The 23,554-nt window shown below is 49.8% G+C and overlaps 1 protein-coding gene across 3 annotated transcripts in view; it reads left to right on the forward strand.

Moving 5' to 3' along the window:
* Window positions 1-23,554, forward strand: part of MYLK4 (myosin light chain kinase family member 4) — a 74,326-nt gene that overhangs the window by 44,436 nt on the left and 6,336 nt on the right. For all 3 annotated transcript variants that reach the window (XM_043908673.1, XM_043908675.1, XM_043908674.1), the window contains 10 exons: window positions 492-570; window positions 4,414-4,519; window positions 8,375-8,468; window positions 8,545-8,654; window positions 9,762-9,903; window positions 14,359-14,429; window positions 15,226-15,354; window positions 17,355-17,507; window positions 19,366-19,444; window positions 22,633-22,705. In XM_043908673.1, the coding sequence (XP_043764608.1) occupies window positions 492-570; window positions 4,414-4,519; window positions 8,375-8,468; window positions 8,545-8,654; window positions 9,762-9,903; window positions 14,359-14,429; window positions 15,226-15,354; window positions 17,355-17,507; window positions 19,366-19,444; window positions 22,633-22,680 (1,011 nt within the window). In that variant the 3' untranslated portion in view covers window positions 22,681-22,705. The remainder of the gene's footprint in view (window positions 1-491; window positions 571-4,413; window positions 4,520-8,374; window positions 8,469-8,544; window positions 8,655-9,761; window positions 9,904-14,358; window positions 14,430-15,225; window positions 15,355-17,354; window positions 17,508-19,365; window positions 19,445-22,632; window positions 22,706-23,554) is intronic.

Here is a 23,554-nt window from a genome sequence, read left to right on the forward strand (position 1 = left end):
GAATAAACAAAGATCAAGGATAACAGACACATTGTCAGTATCCTTTAATCTATCCAAGAAGATGAGCCTTCTTCTACAAACAATGCCAGAGTTTTATAAAACTTCTTTTAAAATAGTTCATTCACTGTCAAATACTCTAGTTGCTACAGGGCTTCATCAATTCAGACTGTTCTGCCCTCTAAATTGGTATTTATTTTTGGTATTTTTGTCTGTGCTTGAATTGTGTAATGTAATGGTTCTCAATCTGGGGTGAATTTGTCTACCAGAGACATTTAACAATTTCTGGAGGCATTGATTTTGGATATTTCACCTGGGGGTACTGTGGACATCTGGTGGGCAGATGCCAGGGATGCTGCCAAACATCCTGTAATTCTAGAGACATTCCCCATAATAAAAAATTCTCCAGCCCCAAGCATCAGGAGTCCTGTGGTCCACAGAGCCTGCTCTGATGTGCCATTCACATTGCTGATTACTCCATTGTGTCCCCACAGGCTAAGGAGCAAGTGTGGTCACTCCCTGGCCTGAAGGACTCAGCGCCTGCCACCGACGAAAGGACAGCAGCCCCCGCAGGTAATCCTTCCGTAAGATTAGACGTTGATGAATGAAGAGAGCTCTGTTACACAAGTCCTGTCGTTGTTGTTCTTATCCAGAGGAAGTTACACTTTCGTGAAGCCCTGTGTTGGGTCAAATGCTGCTTGAATACCTTTATCTGATTGGCTTTGGGTCCTCCTAGCTGCCGACCAGAGAATCTCTGGGGACCCAGCCCCCAGTCCATTGACCACGTGCTCTCCTACTTTGCTTTCCAAAGCTCGTATCTGCCGATAAAGAGAAGCCTGGATAAAGGTGCCATTCTGTGAGGCCAGAATGACACCGGTCATGTGCGACCTTCATTAAAATATTTTGTGTCCTATGGTGGCTTTTAGAGAGATCTTCCCAGAAGAACCTGCCCTCCTCTGAGGAAGAAACGTTTAACAAGCTCGACGAGAAGCAGGCCAAGAAGACCCCTGCGTCTCTAGCTCAGAGAAGTTCCGCCGCATTTCAGACAGAAAGACCCCATGATGAACCGGGAGATTCTGCCCTCAGAAATTCCACAGAGCCGAGAGAGAGTGAGGACGGAAGAGGCACTTCATGCCCAGGGAGCCTGAGCCAACAGGAAGCTCGCAGCTATGGGGCTGAGCAAGGCTCTGTGGATAAAAGTGAAAGTCTGGCGTTCGAAGGGGAGGAAAAGGGGCTTCGCTCTAAGGGAGAGCCTGGTGATGGAGGATCTAAAGAAGATGGAGGATGCGAGATTCCACATAGAACAGGGCTGGACAGGAGTTCAAATAAAGAGCAGTGTGTTGATAGAACAAATGGTGGTCAACTCCACGAAAGGTAGGGTTTACAGCATTTGCATCCGCAACCACCGTTTTCTGTAGATCTAGGTGCCTTTGTAATTTAAGGCCATACTGAAGGATAACTGAAGGGACTCTTCAAAATTACAGTTTAGAAGCCGCTTCCCCAGTGGTGTGGATTTTTCTTGCCATTATTTTTTCTTCTTGCTGTGACATTTTCAGGCAATTTATCACTTTCTATGTCTCCTACCAACTGATAGACAGATACGGTGATTACTGGCAATCACATTTTGTATTTTCTAAACATCAAGTAAAAGCTTCTTATTTTTAGCAACATAGAGCACATCCTTCCTAACTGAGCATTGATCAGATTGATCAAATTGTACATTGGCTGCCTCACAAGTATTGTGAGGACTGAGTGTGAAGTAGGTTATTTAATGCTTCTTCCTCATCTGCGAAGTTTCACATAGAAATTCAGGCAATTACGCAGCCAATTAAAATGAATGAATCTATGTTGTGATGAACCAAGAATCTACTTGAAACAAAGAGAGCCCAGATCTAAGCATTCTGTGGTGTTTTTTAGGGATTGCCGATATAATTCTTATTTCCTTTTTGAATAATGTATTTTGGAAGCTATTTATTAAGAAGTCTAATTTTTCAAGAGTTAAATGTAAACGCTAATGTTTACGAAGGAAGTCCATCACTGAAGAGATGGGTTTAGTAGAGTCTGGAGGTGTCGGAAAGTGGACATTAGTTCAATTCTTTCACCAGTAGAGGCTCCTCTCACTGCTGGTCCTATTCAGAGACCATTGCTTTTCTTTTTTTATTGTGCCTTAATGCAGTGGTTTCTCTCTTCTTTAAGGAAGAAAGTGAAAAATGAAGATCAAATTAGTTAGGGAGTCATAAAATGACTGCTGTTGAAAAGGGTCAGTGGACTAACGGGGTCGCCGTGAGGTCATTAGGGAGCATCTCTAGGATGTGGGCTATCTCCAGCTGCTTGGGACAATGGGGTGCACCCATCTCCATCTCACCCCAAACTCTGACATCGCTAGCTCCCTGTCTTGAAGCTTACGTCCCATCAGCGAAGCATCGTCGCGAGGAAGCTTTCCTGCTCAGAAATGTGACCATCTGAGAGTTTTCTCTTGGGAACGTTGAGAGCTGTGGCTGGATTCTATTTTCCAGGCGTGTCAGCTCCGTAAAAGCCGCACCCCCATCACGAGCCATGGGAAAGGCAGCGACAAGACCCGTCTTGCAGAAAGCTGATCCAACAGAGGCCTCAGGAGGCGGGAAGAGGAGAGGCGGCGAGGAGAGCTTGGTCCAGGAGGAGAACAAGAAGAGCAAGATAGATGCAGCGGGTAAAGGAGCTGGGGACACGCGGAGCACACCGCAAGCCAGCCGCGCCGGGGACTCCCTGCAAGGCAGAGCCCCCGAGCCCTCTGGAGCAGAGGTCCCCAGGCAGCAAGCTCTGGAGACCCCCCTGGGTAGGAAACGGCTTTGGTTCCAGCCCTTTAAAGCATCTTAACCTTTTCCAGCAAGCATTTCTGACTAAATGTCACTTAGACTAATGTCCTGCAGGAGGCCTTACAACATAACGATACCATTTGCGTTTGTAACTCCATCACTGTTTTGGGGGGCAGTGAAGAGACAAGTGCCACCGTGAGGAGTCTGTCCCAGCTTCTTCATTTTTCAGCATATTTGTGGTGTGAGAGGAGAATATCCTTGTCAGATCAGGTGCCCAGGGATTAATATCATTATCTGAACCTTAAAAAATATGAACTCTTGACAGAGTGCCTAGCACAAGATAAGTGTTTAAGGATTACATTTTGAATAAATGTGAATTTCTAAAAGCAAAAATATCATCGGCTCACTTCCCTCTGTACCCTCTGGACACATGTAAGAAGCTGCATTCGGTAGGTGATTAAATAATGAATAAATGGAGAAATGAATAGGTTCATGGCAAGAAAAGTTTTATAGTAACTCGGGAAAAGTGAAAAGTATGCTGGAAGAATATTAGTGAGTAGCTATGTATTTTAGGGCCTTCCAAGCTGGCGCAGTGGTAAAGAACCTTCCAGCCGATGCAGGAGACACCACTTTGATCCCTGGGTCGGGAAGATCCAACCTGGGGGAAGATCCTGGGGGAAATAGCAACTCACTCCAGTATTCTTGCCTGGGAAATCCTACGGACAGAGGCACCTGGCAGTCTACAACCCATGGGGTCACAAAGAGTTGGACATGACTTAGCGACTAAACAACAGTGTGTTTTAGAACAGACCCTGCTGTGGTCTGGAGGTTAAACACTTAGGCTGGAAGGTGAAAGTGGGAGAAATTTGCAAGCTGGAGAACATACTCTGAGCCAGCGTTACTGGGTGTTCTGTTTCTAGCCGGGGAAAAAATCCATCTTTAAGCTTTGTGCTTAGTTGCTCAGTCGTGTCTGACTCTTGCGACCCTGTGGACTGTGGCCCACCAGGCTCCTCTGTCCATGGGATTCTCCAGGCAAGAATACTGGAGTGGGTAGCCTTTCCCTTCTCCAGGGGATCTTCCAAACCCAGGGATCGAACCCAGGTCTTCTGCATTGCAGGTGGACTCTTTACCAACTGAGACACCAGGAAAGCCCCTTTAAGCTTTAAATGCGTCTTAAATAAAGGCTAAAATATTTTGGAAAGTAATGTTTAGTAATATCAAACCTTTCAATGACGGAAGAAATTTTTCAATTTTTTTTCTCTCTAATTAAAATTGTGGACTTTATCAATTGTGCTTTTTAAAAAAAATGGGTCAAACAGTGTCAGGGATTTGAGTGTAAATGACTCAGACTCAGAAGCATTAACTGTTTGAGCATTATATGGAGATCTGTGATTGTTTCGTTGTTTCTGAACGCTGTCCCGAAGAAGGTGGGGACCAAGGTCCTGACAACCTTTCTCAAAAGTGTCAGGTGTCACCTTTGTGATCCACAAATCACAATATGAAGTGAAGATCTATGTTCCCTGGGTCTTTAGAAATCCAGGGGGCCGCTTGTGTTTTGCTTCTAAACGAGCACGTTGGCACATGGGCCGCTTCTCACCAGCCTTCTCCTCTCGCCTCCCAGCCGATGCCCCGGCACCGCCCGCGCCCTTCGACCACCGCATCGTGACAGCCAGGCAGGCCGCGGTCAACAGCTTCTACACCGTGAGCAGGACCGAGATCTTAGGAGGGTGAGTGACGCGCCTCTTCAGCACTCTCTTGACAAGGAAGAAAGACTGCTTTCAAAGACACAGGTCTTTTTTTAAATTCTTATGTGTTTTATCTTTTTAATTTTACTTTTTTTTGGTTTTTGTACTGAGTTTTCATATTTTTAAATTTATATTGAAGTATAGTTAATTTATAATATTGTGTTAGTTTTGGGTGTACAGAAAACTGGTTCAATTACATCTATATATATCTATGCTTTTTCAGATTCTTCTCCATTGCAGGTTATTATAGAATATTGAGTAGAGTTCCGTGTGCTATACAATAGGCCCTGTTGGTTATCTATTTTATATATAGTGATGTTTATAGGTTAATCCCGATCTCCTAATTTAGAACCACACCATCCACCTTTCCCCTTTGGTAACTGTAAGTTTCTTTTCTAGGTGTGTGAGTCTGTTTCTGTTTTGTAAATAAGTTAATTTGTATCGTATTTTTAGACCTCATATATAAGTGATATCATATGCTGTTTGATTTCTCTGTCTGACTTAGTTCACTTAGCATGACAATCTCTAGGTCTATCCATGTTGCTGCAAATGGCATTATTTCCTTCTTTTTATGACTGAGTAATATATATAAGCTGCAATCAAGACTGCCGAGAGAAATATCAATAACCTCAGATATGCAGATTACACCACCCTTATGGCAGAAAGTGAAGAAGAACTAAAGAGCCTCTTGATGAAAGTGAAAGAGAAGAGTGAAAAAATTGGCTTAAAGCTCAACATTCAGAAAACAAAGATCATGGCATCCAGTCCCATCAGTTCAGTTCAGTTCAGTTCAGTTGCTCAGTCGTGTCCGACTCTTTGCGACACCATGAACTGCAGCACGCCAGGCCTCCCTGTCCATCACCAACTCCCAGAGTTTACTCAAACCCATGTCCATCGAGTTGGTGATGCCATCCAGCCATCTCATCCTCTGTCGTCACCTTCTCCTCCTGCCCTCAATCTTACCCAACATCAGGGTCATTTCAAATGAGTCAGCTCTTTGCATCAGGTGGCCAAAATACTGGAGTTTCAGCTTCAACATCAGTCCTACCAATGAACTCCCAGGACTGATCTCCTTTAGGATGGACTGGTTGGATCTCCTTGCAGTCCAAGGGACTCTCAAGAGTCTTCTCCAATACCACAGTTCAAAAGCATCAATTGTTTGGCGCTCAGCTTTCTTTATAGTCCAACTTGACATCCATACATGACTACTGGAAAAACCATAGCCTCGACTAGTTGGACCTTTGTTGACAAAGTAATGTCTCTGCTTTTTAATATGCTGTCTAGTTTGGTCATAACTTTCCTTCCAAGAAGTGGATGCCATGATCTTGGTTTTCTGAATGTTGAGCTTTAAGCCAACACTTCATGGCAGATGGATGGCATCACCAACTTGATGGACATGAGTTTGAGTAAGCTCCGGGAGTTGGTGATGGACAGGGAGGCCTGGCGTGCTGCAGTCCATGAGGATGGAAAGAGTCGGACACGACTGAGTGACTGAACTGAACTGAATATATAGACCACACATTCCTCATCCCCCATCTATTGGTAGACACTCAGGAGGCTTCCACGCCTTGGCTATTGTGAATAGTGCTGCTACAAACAGAGATGGATCTTAAAGATTTTGTAGATGTTTGTCAGTCTCAACCAGAGAACCAGAAACATCATATACAGCTATTTTAAGTGATTTTAACCACTTCTAAAAATTGTCGCTGATGCCAGAAAGGTTGATGAGGTGACTACCCTCCGCGTTTCATCTGCTTCACTTTCCGTGTCATCCTGTCTGGAGTGAGAGGAAAGAGGTGTGAGTCTCCAGGAGGTTTAGAAGCTTGAACGCTGAGGAGCAAAATGTAGAAATGCGTGAAGGCTGTTTATCTCTTGGCACATATTAAATATGTTTTTTTATCACCATTGGTTTTCCATTTGCACTGATACCATGATTCATCTCAGTTGGTGATGTGCCTCGCTGAAGGGCGTGCTGGTAGGACATCCACACATACTCCCTCCCTGAAGAAGGAGGCGAGTCCATAGGAAGGAGGGTCCTTCCTCTCCTACCTCGGCCACGACCCCCTGTGAGGTCTTGTGACTTCCAGTATTAAGTTGACTCCCACCAGCAGTCTATGTAGAGTAAGGCAGAAAGCAGGAAAACTGTACATGTATTCAACACATAGAAATTTACTTACAACATGGGGAAGGCACGTGTGGCTCTTAGCGCGCGTGTTTCTGCCTGTGGTCAGGGGTGCGGCTGACTCTGCAAAGCCCCTCCTGGCTTTTCCCATCCCACGGCTCCTTTGCCGTCTGTCACGGGATGCACCCGAACTTTCTCCTTTTTGGCTGGCAGAGAGGCCCCCCGGCCTGTGAGGATGGTTGAGGGGGACGGGGCTTCAGAGCAGGTGGCCGTGCCTGAGGCTCCCTAGTTTCACGGCAAGCATTAGCTTATCAGGGTCTCGAGGGACGGGGGTGGCAAGCCAGCCCCCGTCTCTCTAAAGGAGAAAAGTTATTTGCAGAAGAGGCTTTGGAGCAGCCCCAGGGTTTGTGTGTGTTTCTGGTCGAGGTCTCTCGGTGACTCTCAGAGTCTCCTTCCTGCCCTTTTGGGCCACCCTTTCAGCCACCCATTGCCCCGTCCCGGGCTCAGTGAGGAATTAGAGGGGCGGTTAGCTGGGCGTGCTGGCCTCATCAGCGGGGACCTCCTCTTGGTCAGGGGTGAGTCGAGATGCAGCCTCTTGTCCTGCATTGTCGGCGGAGCCACAGCCCGGGGCCGGGACCCCAGGGCCTCGCACGCCGCGGCAGGCCCCTCCATTTTCCCGGGGTGCTCTCCCCACCTGTGGTCTGTGGGGTGATTAGAGTTGCTGCTCACCATGGTCAATTATTCCTAGCATGAGGTTATCAGCCTGGCGGGCCAGCAGGGACCCTGTGAGGCCACCTCCCACCCCAGGCCTTGCAGGGTGAAGCCTGCCAGAGGGGCGGAAGGAGGCGCTGAAGCTGAGCAGTGACGTGGCACCACGGCTGGGCCAGGCCGATCCGGGGGCCACTGCTAATTAAGGGGAAAAGCCCTTTCTTAATGAGCAGCCACATCTGAAGCGCCTGGGGCTGTGTTCATGGGCTCCAGGAGAGTCTGGAACAGTGGGTGGGATTGAGGTCACACTTGGCGGCGCTTTTGGTAATGTCACCCCCCACCCCCACCCCAGGACGCATCTGCTTCTGTGCAGGGAGTGTGGCTGAGTGGGGTGGGCTGGGGTGACCTTCCCCAGCTCCCTGGCCGTTACACTGAGTCAGGAATCACAGCAAGCAAGTCAAATGGGAAGACTGCTCATGAGTGTGTATTTGGGGAGGTGGTGACGTTTGTAAGAAGCTGCCTTACGAAGTGCATTTAAATTGACATCCAAGCTAAAGTGTGCAGTGTCTGCTTTGATTAAATGTGTCTATATGCAATTTTGTGATTACTTCTTATTTATTTATATGCAGTTTCCAAAAATAATCTCACTTGCCCGACCAACAGCCTGTATCATTCTTATGCTTACAGAACCTAGCTTGTTATATTCACATGCATTCAGACTGACTCTATTTTCTGTACGACAGAAGCCCTCAAAGTTTAGGGTGCCTGAGAAGCACCCAAGGCATGTTGTGCAAGTGCAGCTTCTGGGGCCTCCCCAGCCGTCCGGCTTCAGCGGGGCCGGGACGCCACCCCAGGCGACCCTGAGGCCAGCGGCTCACATCAGAGCTTGACCTGTTCTAGGAGATCTGGCAATAGTAGGGGCACGCCAGGCTTGCCCACTCAAGTCAGAGAGAGGGGTGCTGGAAAGCCTCAGAGCCTCACCCGGGCCACGTCTTCTTCTCCCGCAGCGGGCGCTTTGGCCAAGTTCACAAGTGTGAGGAGAAGGCCACGGGCCTGAAGCTGGCGGCCAAGATAATCAAGACCAGGGGCGTGAAGGACAAGGTAAGGGCCGCGCGGTGGACGCCGTGGGCTGCCGCCCCCCGCCCCCCCAGCGCTAAACCAGCCCTCCCTCCGCTAGGACGACGTGAGGAACGAGATCAGCGTCATGAACCAGCTGGACCATGTGAACCTCATCCAGCTCTACGACGCCTTCGAGTCTAAGAACGACATCGTCCTGGTCATGGAGTAGTACGTCCCCCACCCCCTCCCCATCCTACACGCACATCCGGGCCCTCAGCACGCCGCCCTGTCCTACCTCCAGCTGCCGGACCCCGCTGGACCCCGGGATTCTGACTCGCATGTGTCAGAACTGCATCTGCCAAGGGATGGAAATTACTCAGGAAAGGGTCTCCACGTGAGATTCTGTTGCTAAGCAGCAGGATGACCACACAGATTTAGCTTCAAACATGAGCTGAACTATCGAGGCCCCAGCTTAACTCTTGCTCTGGACACCCTGGAGGAGTGAGCCTTGAACTGTGTCCTACTTTTGACCTGATGGCGAAAACAAAACTCGTGTCAGACTCTTACAGGTACAGCTAAGAGGCTTCTGTTTAACATCACCTTTCTAGGGCCTGCCCTCGTGGCCCAGTGGTTAAGACGTCCCCTTACCACTAAAGGGCTCTGGGTTCGATCCCTGGCCTGGCAGCTAAACATAAACATAAAACAGAAGCAGTGTTGTAACAAATTCATTAAAGACGTTAAAAATGGTCCACATTAAAAAAAAAAAACTTTAAAAAAATTATAAAAAATAAAATAAAATCACCTTTATAAAAAATTGAGTGCTTAGTTAGAAAGTAAGTCATTCTACCAACGCTGAATCTGTGCTTGTGACTCATTTCACCTCCCCACCCCCAGCCCCCATTTTGGGTTTTGCTTGTCATTGTGTGATAGGAATTTTGGATATTAAAACATATAGCATGAGCTCCACATAAGCACTTTATTGCTGAAATCAGCCTAACCTTCTGGAGGAGTTTGGAATTCCCTCCATCCCTGCCTTCCTAGCGTCCTCTTGGGCCTCCATGCTCCTTAGGAGATGGCAGAGGTGGGCAGACCCACCCTTAGAGATGGACAATCCCACCCCAGAGCCGCAGCCCCTGCAAGGGAGGGGCTTTGAGACTTTCCATTTGAGCGAGTGGTGGTGGCTCCAGCGACGGCCATCACCGTCAGAGGCATCTTACCGAGAAGGTAGAGAGACGCAGCTGCAGACGCATCCCGTGGGCAGGTCAGCAGCGCTCAGACGCAAACAGCAGGTGCCTGTCGAGGGCGCTGACTGGGGACTCGCCCCCTCCCCCGCAGCGTGGACGGAGGCGAGCTCTTCGACCGCATCATCGACGACAACTGCAGCCTGACGGAGTTCGACACCATCCTGTTCATCAGGCAGATATGCGAGGGGATAAGACACATGCACCAGATGTACATCCTGCATTTGGACCTGAAGGTAGGGTGTGCTCTTCCTCACGCGAACGCGAGCCTTTCCCTCAAGTGGGTCCGTGGGCCCTGGTGAGTACTGGATGCTGGCTTGGGAGACAGAGCCTGTCACTGGGTATGTATTCAGGAATTTGAGAACTCTGAACTCTTAGCTTCATCTCCCTGTTCTCAACCAAGACCTGCTTGTCTCCGACCTTAGGGACTGCTGCCCAGAGTCTTACTCTAAGCTGCTTATATTAAAGGAACTCACAGGGAGCTGGTTTCCACCATCACCTGCATCACCCCCACCACCCCCACCACCCCCACCACCATCACCACCACCACCACCACCAACACCATCACCTACACCGCCTCACCCCCACCCCCACCCCCATCATCACCATCACCACTATCACCACCACCACCCCCACCACCACCACCATCACCACCACCACCACCACCATCACCACCACCACCACCATCACCACCACCACCCCCACCATCACCACCACCACCACCATCACGACCACCACCATCACGACCACCATCACCACCACCACCATCAGCATCACCACCACCACCATCACCATCACCACCACCACCACCACCATCACCACCACCACCACCACCACCACCACCACCACCATCACCATCAGCATCACCACCATCACCACCATCACCATCACCATCACCATCATCACCACCACCACCCACACCCCCCCCACCATCACCACCATCACCACCATCACCACCATCACCATCAGCATCACCACCATCACCATCACCACCACCACCACCACCACCACGACCACCATCACCACCATCACCATCAGCATCACCACCATCACCATCACCATCACTCGCACCCCCACCATCACCACCATCACCACCACCATCACCACCACCACCATCACCACCATCACCACCACCACCATCACCACCACCACCATCACCACGACCACCATCACGACCACCATCACCACCAGCATCACCACCATCACCACCACCATCACCACCACCACCACCACCATCACCATCACGACCACCACCACCATCACGACCACCATCACCACCATCACCATAAGCATCACCACCATCACCACCACCACCACCACCACCATGACCACCACCACCACCATCACCACCACCACCACCACCACCACCACCACCACCACCACCATCACCACCATCACCATCACCACCATCACCACCACCACCACCATCACCACCACCATCACCACCACCATCACGACCACCACCATCACCACCACCACCACCACCACCATCACCACCACCACCACCATCATCACCACCATCACCACCACCACCACCACCACCATCACCACCACCACCACCATCATACAACCACCATCACCACCACCACCACCATCACCACCACCATCACATCACCACCATCACCACCACCACCACCATCACCACCACCATCACCACCACCATCACATCACCACCATCACCATCACGACCACCACCACCATCACCACCACCACCACCACCACCACCACCATCACCACCATCACCAGCATCACCCCCATCACCATCACCACCACCACCATCACCATCACGACCACCACCATCACCATCACCACCATCACCACACCATCACCACCACCACCACCACCACATCACCATCACCACCATCACCATCATCACCACCATCACCATCACCACCACCATCACCACCACCATCACCACCACCATCACGACCACCACCACCACCACCATCACGACCACCACCATCACCACCACCACCATCACCATCATCACCATCACCAGCATCACCCCCACCCCCATCACCATCACCATCACCACCACCATCACCACCACCACCATCACCATCATCACCATCACCACCATCACCCCCACCCCCATCACCATCACCATCACCATCACCACCACCACCATCACCACCATCCTGGTTGCATCCCCTCATTATCAGTTTGAGTAGGTTCGAGGAATTTTAGCTAACTCAGAGTTCCCTGGTTGTGGTCAAACTTCCCAACTCTCCAGAATCCCCAGCAGTCCTCTAAAACCCTCCAGGAGGCTCTGGACTTTAGGGATTATTTTTCTATGAGCCTGCTAGAGCCGGGAGGAGAATGGTATAGCAGAATCGGATCCAGGGGGAGGTGCTGAGAGGCTGAGGGGCAGAAGGGTGGTGGGTGGGGCTGGGCACCACCCTGGGAGCGGTGCGAACCTGTTGTAAACAGTGGGAAGCTCACCCTCTCTCTCCTCTTATTTTACGACCTTCCCTGCTCGCTCTCTCTCCCATTATGAAGTCCCTGTAATGGGACTGTGCATAGTTATGACCAGCGAAATACGGGGCCCAATGACTCTGAGCAGCTCTCATATCGTCAGTGCATCTTCTTGTGTGGCTCGGTCGTTTCCTCACTTCCCTGTTTGCACAGTGTGACACTGAGATAAAATATACATTCTGCAGAACATACCATCTACTGCAAGTCATCAGGGATCGCAGAGCTAAATGAATTCAGCTTCCTTGAAGAGGTTTCCATGGGCCTCCGTTCCTGTAACTTGGCTCTTGTCACCATCCTGATTTATGTGCTTGCCTCTCCCATCCACGGGGCAGGGGGAAGTGGTCGATAGATGACAGAGCCAGAGGTTAAAAGTCATTAGCAGAGCCCATGGCTATGGACCGGTTTGATAATGCATACTTTCATGGAGCATTTTCATTGAGTGTAGATACTCTCCAAATATCCCTAAAGGGGTTTGATTGGCAGCTGAAGCAAGGACCTGACCGGTCGTAAGTCAAACAGCTCCATATGTGGCTTCATAATGTTGATTGAGGCCTTGCAACAGGCAGTTTTAGTTGTGGCTCGTATGTAAAGATGCAATAAAGGCGACAGCTGGATGGGTCATTAAGGCCCAGGTGCCCTTTTGGAAAGCTCCTTGGAAGGAGAGGGGCCAAAAATACCAAAGGCTTGTCTCTCTGTAGGGGAGACTATAGCTGACTTAAAGTGGTTTTCTTCCTGGATTTTTTGTGTTTTGTAAATCTTGTTCAATGAATATGCTTTAATTTTATCATTAGAAAAAAATTAACTCTGAAGTGCCCTCAGAGCTGTGTTTTGTTTTTTTTTTAATATTCTGCAAATAATTCTTTGTGTCATGGTGCTCTCTGGCAACTGGACAGCTTGATACATAATCAATCAGTTATGTGAGCATGGGGCCACGTCTTCCTGTATAGCACCCACTTCTGTATAAATTGCCTCTGCCTAGAGACATCTGTTTTAGAGATATTTTAGAAAAAAAGCTTCCAATGACATTATGCCCAACCAAATGGACAATTGAATGTTGACAAGCAGACACTACCGGAGCAGGAAATGGCAACCCACTCCAGTTCTCTTGCTTGGGACAGAGGAGCCCGGCAGGCTACAGTCCATGGGGTAGCAAAGTCAGACACACACTTTCAGTGACTGAACCACCACCGCCAAGCCGGTACCCGCTCATTTCACCCAGTGTTGCTGTGTTTCTGATCTCACTCTACCCTCCCCTCCATCTGGACAGGCAGGGTAGGGGGCAGCCATGAGCCCATGTGAAGGGTGGGATGTGGAATCCCGGGCACTTGGCACCTCGGCTAATGCCCCCTCCTAGCGCTCAGGGAAGAGTTGGGATTAGTTAGAGCTTGAGAGTTCAGGCAGTTCTTTGAAACCTCTATTTCTCTTTTAAGGATGACCTTGGCTTTAAGTCAGATCCCTTATCTTTCCCATCCCTCAGGTCTCCCATTCTAACAAAGGTAGGTGCACTTGTCCGGTGTTCTAGAAATACCGAGTTGCAGTTCTATCTCCCTCTCTCCTCTGCACCCCAAGACCATCCCATTGGCAGGGCCAAGTCTTTCCAGAGGCAAACTCCAAGGGAACGCTTAGTCAGGGCTTCTAGGCACTGAGGCCAAACTCAGCAAATCTCTGGCATCGTGGAGGATGAAGAATGGATGGGGGTGGAGGAATCCCCCGCTTACAGATGACTTTCCCATAGACTGAGCGCAAGGCGAGCCTGGGGGTCAGGGCTGCTTGCATTCGGGTGCGTGCTCAGCGTGGCTGGTGGAATGAAGCAGGCCATTTCTCCTGGAACTCATAAATCCTCGGGAAAAATATTCCTCCAAGAAGGGGAAATTCATACTTAATAATTTTCGGGGGGTGGATGTCAAGTCTGAGACGGCCTCCACCAGGCCATTTGGAAAGTCCTGAGGCAGGAGGCCTTGGCCTGAACTCAGGCATGGTCGTCAACTGCAGAGCCGGTGGGGGAGGGAAGGCAGGGTCATGCAGGCTTGGCAGGGGCCCACAACCTCATCCACCACATAATTAAAGGAGAAAATACCCACACAGACAAGCCCGCCCCAAAGTGAAAGGCCTGATATGTTTTTCCTGAGCATCGTTGTATTTTTAGTTGTGGTTCAAGGACAATTTGAGTGAAGGATGGTTGTTTTCATTGCTAATGTGTCTCTTTCTCCTGGCAGCCTGAGAACATCCTGTGTGTGAATCGGGACACTAAACAAATAAAAATTATTGACTTTGGATTGGCCAGAAGGTATGTCAATTTGGACATAGGTGTATGAATTGAGTTAGAGAACATGATGGGTGATCTTTCTTTGCAAAGATAAATCTGATATACCCCTTGGTTTTGTATCCCTGTTTAGAATTAACCAAAATTATGTTTCAGCTTTACTTTGCTTGCTTCAGAATTTGAACGTTTAGGAGTTTCTTACAGTGCATGCAAGAAAAATATGGAATAGTAAAACCTAGTATAGTGCAGTTATCAAATTTTAAGACAGTAATCCATAATTTGTAAGAGTTTGTTTTAGTCTTTTGTATTTGGTCCATCTGTAAAGCGAAGATTTACTTTATTTATTATTTTTTTTTTTGCGAAGATTTACTTTAAAAAGTAATTGTGTGAGCAGGATTGCCAAGGGTTTGGGCAGAGATGAGCTCCTTAAGGGAACAGAGTTTACAGGGACCTCAGTGCCTGAGTGAGAGTATCAGACGGTCGTGAACTGCTGCATCCTCTATATTCATTAAACTTGTTTAAGCCGGCGACAGGGCACAGTCTGAATCACGGCTCCTTCGGTCATGTTTCGTAATTCAGGTGTTCTAATTATTCCGAGTGGCTTTTCTCACAACCATTCCAGATTATTAAGGCGCTCTGGTGAGAAGCTTCGTTACCGGTTTTGGACACTATCTCTGACGATCTCCTTTAGAGGCTGTTTATACTAACTGTGCTGAGCGGCTGCAGTTATTTTGCTTATAGACTGCATCCTTTCTGTTTCCTCGAGTTTTGATTTTTGGCGGACCCTCTTCATTCCTCCGTGTTGTCTCCTAAATTTCAGGTACAAACCCAGAGAGAAGCTGAAGGTGAACTTTGGAACTCCTGAATTCCTCGCCCCTGAAGTTGTGAACTACGATTTTGTCTCCTTCCCCACTGACATGTGGAGTGTGGGCGTCATCACCTACATGCTGTAAGCAGACCCCTCAGCCCCTGGGTCATTTGTTCTCAATCGCCGTGCATATTCCATTTGCTATTTTGAATAAAGCCCTAAGTTAGATCTTTCAAAGATAATAACTCTGTCCCATACTCAGGTACTTCCCATGTTCTGCTGACTCTGGTGGGTAAAGGAGTAAATTCTTTCCTTATATCATCAGAAAAAGTAATAATCTGTCTTCTTCACTCATCACCCGAATTCCTAGGACACCATCCTATGCTCTAAAAGTAACTTAAAAAACACCTCTAAACTGTGTCCTATCCCCTGAGTGACAAAGCAGCTCACAGTTTAGGGGTCATTCCTGGCGTTTGCCACCCGAGGACGTGACGGCGCTCTGCAGGACCAGACGTTAAAGGGTGTTTGTGTTCTTCTGAGGACGTGACGGCGCTCTGCAGAACCAGACGTTAAAAGGGCGTCTGTGTCCTTCCGGGGGACGTGACGGCGCCCTGCAGGACCAGACGTTAAAGGGCGTCTGTGTCCTTCCGAGGACGTGACGGCGCTCTTTAGAACAAGACGTTAAAAGGGCGTCTGTGTCCTTCCGAGGACGTGACGGCGCTCTGCAGGACCAGACGTTAAAAGGGCGTCTGTGTCCTTCCGAGGACGTGACGGGGCTCTGCAGAACCAGACGTTAAAGGGCGTCTGTGTCCTTCCGAGGACGTGACGGCGCTCTGCACGACCAGACGTTAAAGGGCGTCTGTGTCCTTCCGAGGACGTGACGGCGCTCTGCAGGACCAGACGTTAAAAGGGCGTCTGTGTCCTTCCGGGGGACGTGACGGCGCCCTGCAGGACCAGACGTTAAAGGGCGTCTGTGTCCTTCCGAGGACGTGACGGCGCTCTTTAGAACAAGACGTTAAAAGGGCGTCTGTGTCCTTCCGAGGACGTGACGGCGCTCTGCAGGACCAGACGTTAAAAGGGCGTCTGTGTCCTTCCGAGGACGTGACGGCGCTCTGCGGAACCAGACGTTAAAGGGCGTCTGTGTCCTTCCGAGGACGTGACGGCGCCCTGCAGGACCAGACGTTAAAGGGCGTCTGTGTCCTTCCGAGGACGTGACGGCGCCCTGCAGGACCAGACGTTAAAAGGGCGTCTGTGTCCTTCCGAGGACGTGACGGCGCCCTGCAGGACCAGACGTTAAAAGGGCGTCTGTGTCCTTCCGAGGACGTGACGGCGCTCTGCAGAACAAGACGTTAAAGGGCGTCTGTGTCCTTCCGAGGACGTGACGACGCCCTGCAGGACCAGACGTTAAAAGGGCGTCTGTGTCCTTCCGAGGACGTGACGGCGCCCTGCAGGACCAGACGTTAAAAGGGCGTCTGTGTCCTTCCGAGGACGTGACGGCGCTCTGCAGGACCAGACGTTAAAGGGCGTCTGTGTCCTTCCGAGGACGTGACGGCGCCCTGCAGGACCAGACGTTGAAGGGCGTCTGTGTCCTTCCGAGGACGTGACGACGCTCTGCAGAACAAGACATTAAAGGGCGTCTGTGTCCTTCCGAGGACGTGACGGCGCCCTGCAGGACCAGACGTTAAAAGGGCGTCTGTGTCCTTCCGAGGACGTGACGGCGCCCTGCAGGACCAGACGTTAAAGGGCGTCTGTGTCCTTCTGTGAGATTCGTGTTTGAGGGTAGCTGTGCCTTCATCACAACCACTGCTTATAAACAAAAAATTACGCTCGCGAGTCGCTCATTCGTGTCCGACTCTTTGCGACCCCATGGACTGTCTGCTAGGCTCCTCCGTCTCTGGGTTTCTCCAGGCGAGAATACTGGAGTGGGTTGCCGTGCCCTCCTTCAGGGGACTTCTCTGACCCAGGGACTGAATCCACATCCCCTGTAACTGCTGCATTGCAGGCAGATTCTTTATCACTGAGCCACAATTCTTGGTTATTTGCCTTCTTTCCTTTTTAAATGACAGGACCAAGAAGGCACCTGTCTCTACAGAGTCTGAGGGTGTTTAAAGAATTCTCACCCTGGACACCATGTCTTACAGACTCAGCGGCTTGTCCCCCTTCCTGGGCGACGACGATGCTGAGACCCTGAACAACATCCTGGCCTGCAGGTGGGACCTGGAGGACCAAGAGTTCCAGGACGTCTCGGAGGAGGCCCGGGAGTTCATCTCCAAGCTTCTTATTAAGGAGAAGAGGTGACCACGTTCCCTGTGAGCTCAGGAGGAGGCAGGGGGAACAGAGAGGCAGGGCCCCGGGGCTGAGAGGACCACAGGCAGGCAGAGAAGTAGCCAGCAGCCCCCGCGGTGGTCTCGATGATGGACCTGCAGAGCTTTAGACAGAGTGACTCTGATGCTCCCCACCCAGCCTCCTAAGATCTGGAATTGCTGTGATCGCAGGACTTGAGTGGGGCTAGGGGGCTCCATGCCGCTGAATGCTTGACGGTTGTTTCATGGGAGAGCCAGCTGTGGGCCCGGCCTGCCCGCTGCTCTGAAGACGTGTTCTCTTTACCCCCTTCCAGCTCCGTGGGAGGAGGGCATTATCAGTCATGTTCTTTGATGAGACTCCGAGATCATATGGTTAAGTGACAGAACCAAGAATCAACACAAGGCCGTGCGGTGACTGTTACGTATGAATGGCCTGCTTTCTGTCTTGCTAATAATTCAGAATTCAGTGGTTGAAGAGTACTGATACTGAAATACAGGGGCTCACGTTTTAGAATCATGGAGGGGCTGGAGGATTGTGATGAGCCAGTCAAACATACTTTTCAGACGATTCTAAAATATATAATGACAAAAGATAAAACTAAATAACAAAAATTTTTTAAAAAGACAACTCCCAAAAACATAAAAGAAAAATACAAAGAAAAAAGAAAACAAATTAAAAATAAATAAAAATAATTTTAAAAAGAAAAAAGTTTTAAAAGACAAAGGAAAACAAGAAACCTCCAAAATGGAAAAATAATGAGAGAAAATAGAAAAATAATAAAACATACAATGATAGATGTCATTTAAGATGTTCATGACCAACAATACTTGCTTTATTGTTTTATTATCTTATAGCTTTTAAGTTATATAACCACAACCGTGAACCAATAGACAGGCGGTTCAGTGGGGTGGGGTCCGGGGCAGACCCCAGATGCTCCTTCCCTTGCACTTCACTGTCCCTGATCCACCAGGAATTGTATCTGGGGCTTTGAGGGCAAATGTATAAGTCCAGCCCCTGCCTTTAGGTAACTTGTGATCTAATAGAAGAGACGAGCAGGTTTTAGTTCAGTTCAGTTCAGTTGCTTAGTCGTGTCTGACTGTTTCCGACCACATGGACTGCAGCACACCAGACCTCCCTGTCCATCACCAGCTCCTGGAATTTACTCAGACTCATGTCCATTGAGTCGGTGATGCCATCCAACCATGTCATCCTCTGTCCTCCCCTTCTCCTCCTGCCCTCAATCCCTCCCAGCATCAGGGTTTTTTCCAATGAGTCAACTCTTCGCATGAGGTGGCCAAAGTACTGGAGTTTCAACTCCAGCATCAGTCCTTCCAGTGAACACCCAGGACTGATCTCCTTCAGGATGGACTGGTTGGATCTCATTTGAAATCCAAGGGACTCTCAAGAGTCTCCTCCAACGCCACAGTTCAAAACAGTAGTTTTTAAAAGAGGCTTAAATACAATGTGGTGAACATTTATTGAAGATCAGGCTTCCCTGGTGACTAAGAGGTAAAGAACCTGCCTGCTAAGCAGGAGACACAGGTTCGATCCCTGGGTTGGGAAGATAGAAGTTCAATTTATGAAGCTCAGACATCTCATCAAGAATGGTTATTTCTATTTGAAGGAAGATGTTCAGGTGGCAGAAAGATTTCAGAATTGTTTGTCTTGCTTGTTTTACCAATAGTGTTACCCTAATGGGATTGGAGGGTAACCTGTCCCTGATACTAATTCTACAGAAGACAGAATTGCCTGGCAACTTGACATGAGGCCATCTGGTCTCCCAGAGGCGGTGGCCAGAGCCAAGGTCTCGTTTGCTGGGTCCCTAATAACCCCTGCCTTTCCCTTTAGCTGGAGAATCAGTGCGAGTGAGGCTCTCAAGCACCCCTGGCTGTCGGATCACAAGCTCCACTCCAGGCTCCGCACGCAGGTGAACACGGCTGCTGTTTCTCCCCTTCTCTTCTAGTCGGCTTCAACCTTCTGACGGTCAGATGCTAGTGGCACCTTAGCCTTGAGTGACGTTCTTTCTAATTAGTTTCTCACAGCCTTCTAATCTTCTGCTAGTGCTAAATTGCTTAAAATGCTTTTATTGAGCGATTTGTGCTTTTTAATGATGCTAACTATGCTAGAGAATTATTTTCAGCAGAACTATGTATTACGTTTATTATTTAATTACTATATCCCTTACAAAGTGAATCGTATCGTCACCGTAACTGCACCCACACTTACACATTTAGCCTAGGGCATAGGGACACAAAAAGTTTCAGAGAATACATGCTAATATACATTCAAGGTAAATCTCCTACTTAGAACTCAGAATTCTAACTTCCCTGCTTGCCTGGTTTAGTGTACTCTAAGCACCAAAAAAAAAAGGTAATATTCAGCTTGGACAAGAGATTAATGTAAGTGCGTGTGAAGGAGACTCTTACTAAAGTCTGAGCAGAGACTGAATGGTGGGGTGTACCTCGAGAGCGATCAGGCCGCCCCGTGTGGTCACTTCTTACGCAAACTCCCAACCACCTCTCACCGCCCTAGTCAGCTCTTAACATCTCACCTCCCTCGTCGGTCCCTCCAGCACAGGTCTCCTTCCTAAGCTTTGGGTCTGAATACTCCCCTGTGAGCTGGCCATCTCCGCTTGGATTGTCTTGCCACCCGCCACCGTCCCAGACCCCAGCGCGTCTCTGTGCTCCCTCTCCCTCCCCCAGTCCCTTCATCTCATCTGTAATTTACCTACAAGTTCTGCACTGATTGTTCCTGGAATCTGTACAGTCCCCACCATCACGATGGTTGTCTAGACCGAGGCCGCCTGTCACCTGAGTGACTACCATCGCCTCCTGCCGACGTCCACATCCAGATCACTGTGGATCATATAAACAGCACAGAGGCAGACGGGTCGCGTCTAAGCAGCTTTCCTGAACATTTAGCGTGGTCAACGGGTGGCGACACCAGGGAGGCGGTGGGCAGGCCCTGCCTTCAGACTCACCATGGATGGGACTGGTCGGCCTCGTACACTCCCCTCCCCTCCATCTTTGCTCCTCCGGGGTTTGGAGTGGAGCTTTTCCACTGACCAAACCCTGGGATGACTGTGCCCCAGGTACTCATTTTTTCCACATCCAGTTTTTATTGAAATTACTTCTAAATTCGGCATCAGTTGTAAGTTTTATTTGTGTCTGAATATACCTTTCCTTGATAATTGGTACTGATGTCAAGTAAAAATAGGCTGATTCCCTGGTAGGTACCTCACCCAGACGGCATAAACTGCTTATTAGGGTTACCAACCTATTCTGGGCCAATTTTCCACCCATGTATTTTTATCCAAGCTCATTGGTGTCCAAATACACTTTGACGTGGTGGACAGTATGGAAACCACAACAGATAATTAATGACATTATACAGTGTAAAAGTGTTTAAAAATATTTTTTAGACCATATAACAACAACAAAAATCACCTTTTTGTTATTTTATCCAACTGCTGGTACCTAAGGTGAATAGATATTTCAGGGATGGTGAGGATTAAACAAAAAAATATTCCATTGTACAAATCCAGTTAGTTACCATGAAAGTTAAAATTGCACAGCGCTGTGCCAAGCACTGTTCTGACGGCTTCAGAAAAATGAACTCACTTGGTCCTCAGGTCGATGCTCTGAAACAGACACGCCATCATTCCCTTTATGTGAATGGGCCGCTGAGGACAGGGCTATAGACCCACCCAGGATCCCACCACAGACAGCAGGCCCTGGAGTCGGGCGAAGGTCCCCACTCTGCCGTCCCGCTGGAGGCGGGCTGCTGGGCCAAGGGGGCCTGTGCCATTTCCAGGACCACCCTTGTGTGACATCTTTCATGTTACTGAAAGACAGCACTCAAGCTTAATATATTTTATTTTTCGGTGAAATATTGAGAATAATTTTTTCTAGGCGATTCACTTCTGGGAGAATCTTGTTTCTACGTCCTGTAGAACCAGAATTCAACTTCATGTTGAAAATTCAACTCTTACCCAAACTATTGAAAAATTCTGATATTTCAAAGTTTTTGTAATAAACTTTTATTTGTCTCTTTTCATTGTTTCGTGCTTAAAAGCACTTCCTGTTTCCCAACCACCAAGCATGCCCGTGATCTGTAAACTTAAAAGGATTCTCCTTCTTGGACACCGAGGCCCGTGGTCTCTACCTCCTGAGCTGGGCTCACGGGGCCAAGCCCACCGCCCGCACGGGACCCATTGCGTCAGACGCAGCCTGGGCTGCGGCAGAGCCTCCCGGAGGGCAAGCCCATGAGCCGTTGGCCAGCAGCTGTGCAGACACAGTCCCCGCTTTGGGGCTGGGGGCGGGTAAGCCGAGCAGGTGGGACCGATTCTCTCCTCCCGCAGCTCGTGACCATCCACCTCTCCTCCCCATCTCCTGGGTGCTGGCCTCATCCTCTGCTTCCCGTTTACTGAGCTGATAAGACAATGGACATGCTCAGGGTCTACGTGCACCCGCTCTCTTCCCTGTCACCAAATCATCCCTTCCTTAATTACAGCTCTGCCCTATTATCCCCTGAAGAGAGACTCTCCCAGCCTTCCCCTTCTTGCACCCCGAACCCCCATGCCCTCTTCTAGGCATGGGTGCCAGTGTTGGGGCCCCAGCCCTGCGCCCAGGTCAGCCCAAGTCCTGGGCAGTGTCCAAGGTCCACTCCCAATGCCCTTTCTCCAGGACGGCCTCCTCACTGCCAACACACACACACACAGAGACACACAGAGACACACAGACACACACACACAACCCACCCAGCTCTGGTAAGCACTGGGATCCTTCAAGGGGTTCCTTTTTTTTCTCACAGACACACATACATTATAAAGTCATCTGTGGTTTCTCTAAGGGGCACAACCAACTGATTACAATTTTAAAAGCCTTGCTGAATTAACAAGGGTCATGGGGTGCGAGTCTCTGTCTGTGACTCCAAGGGGAAGGGCGGTGATGAAGGTCCGCTGAGGGGCTGGGCAGGGGGACGCCCTCAAGCCGGATTCTGCGGCCGTGAGCCACTCAGGGTCCAGGGACGTCCCTGCAGGAACCCTGCCTCTTCAGGTATCATCAGACCGTGTCAGTTCTGACCCTTCTCAAAATGTCTTCCTGGTTTTCCTAGAAGAGGAAGAATTGCTGCTCTGATGCCCAGGACCTGGTGACCAAATAGTGTCCGGAAAGCGCCCTCCTGAAAGGTTGGTCTGAAGGGGCCTCTGAGCCTAGAGAGGGTGGGGAGAGCCTGGCTGTCTGACCGTGGGCAGCGGGGCGCGTTTCCTCCGGGGGAGGCCCCGAGGCCAGACGGCTGTGTTTGGGTCTGCTCTGCTGTTTCCTAGCAGACAACCCTCTGTCTTGTGATTTGTGGACTGGGGACAGTCTCATTTCCCATGCTTGTTGAGTGGCTCCACTGAGACCATCCAAGCAAAGCCGGAGACCAGGGCTCGGCGCATAGTAGGTCCTCAGGAGGGGTCCCAGAGTCCTTGCAGCGTTGTACGTGGCTGAAGTAGCAGGGGAGCGAGCGTGTCTGCAGAGTCGAGCCTGAGGCCCTGCCCCCTGGGCACAGCCCGGGGCACGGTGGGGCCTGACCCTCTCGGGGACTCTGCTCTCTCTTCTCCTCCTCCTGAGCTGTTGCCAGGCCCAGACCCCTTCTTGGACCCCAAGGAACTGCCTCTTCATACAAAGCCTCTGCCTTGCTTAGAATTTTGTCAGAATTATTCAGAGAAGGAGTGTTACACATGAGCAGGTGCTGTTACACCAATAAATGGTCCAACTTGTGGCCTAAAGGGGGCTTCCCAGGTGGTAAAGAACCCATCTGCCAGTGCAGGAGGCGTAAGAGACACGGGTTCGATCCCTGGCTCGGGAAGACCCCCTGGAGGAGGGCAGGGCAACCCACTGCAGTATCTTTGCCTGGAGACTCCCATCGACCAAGGAGCCTGGTGGGCTACAGCCCATAGGATCGCAGAGAATCGGTCACAGCTGAGAATCCGAGCGCGCGTGCACACACACACACACGTGTGCGCGCGTGCCCAAAGGAGAGGCTGAGGGCA

The sequence above is a fragment of the Cervus elaphus genome, chromosome 7, assembly GCF_910594005.1.
Source record: "Cervus elaphus chromosome 7, mCerEla1.1, whole genome shotgun sequence".
Taxonomy (NCBI): domain Eukaryota; kingdom Metazoa; phylum Chordata; class Mammalia; order Artiodactyla; family Cervidae; genus Cervus; species Cervus elaphus.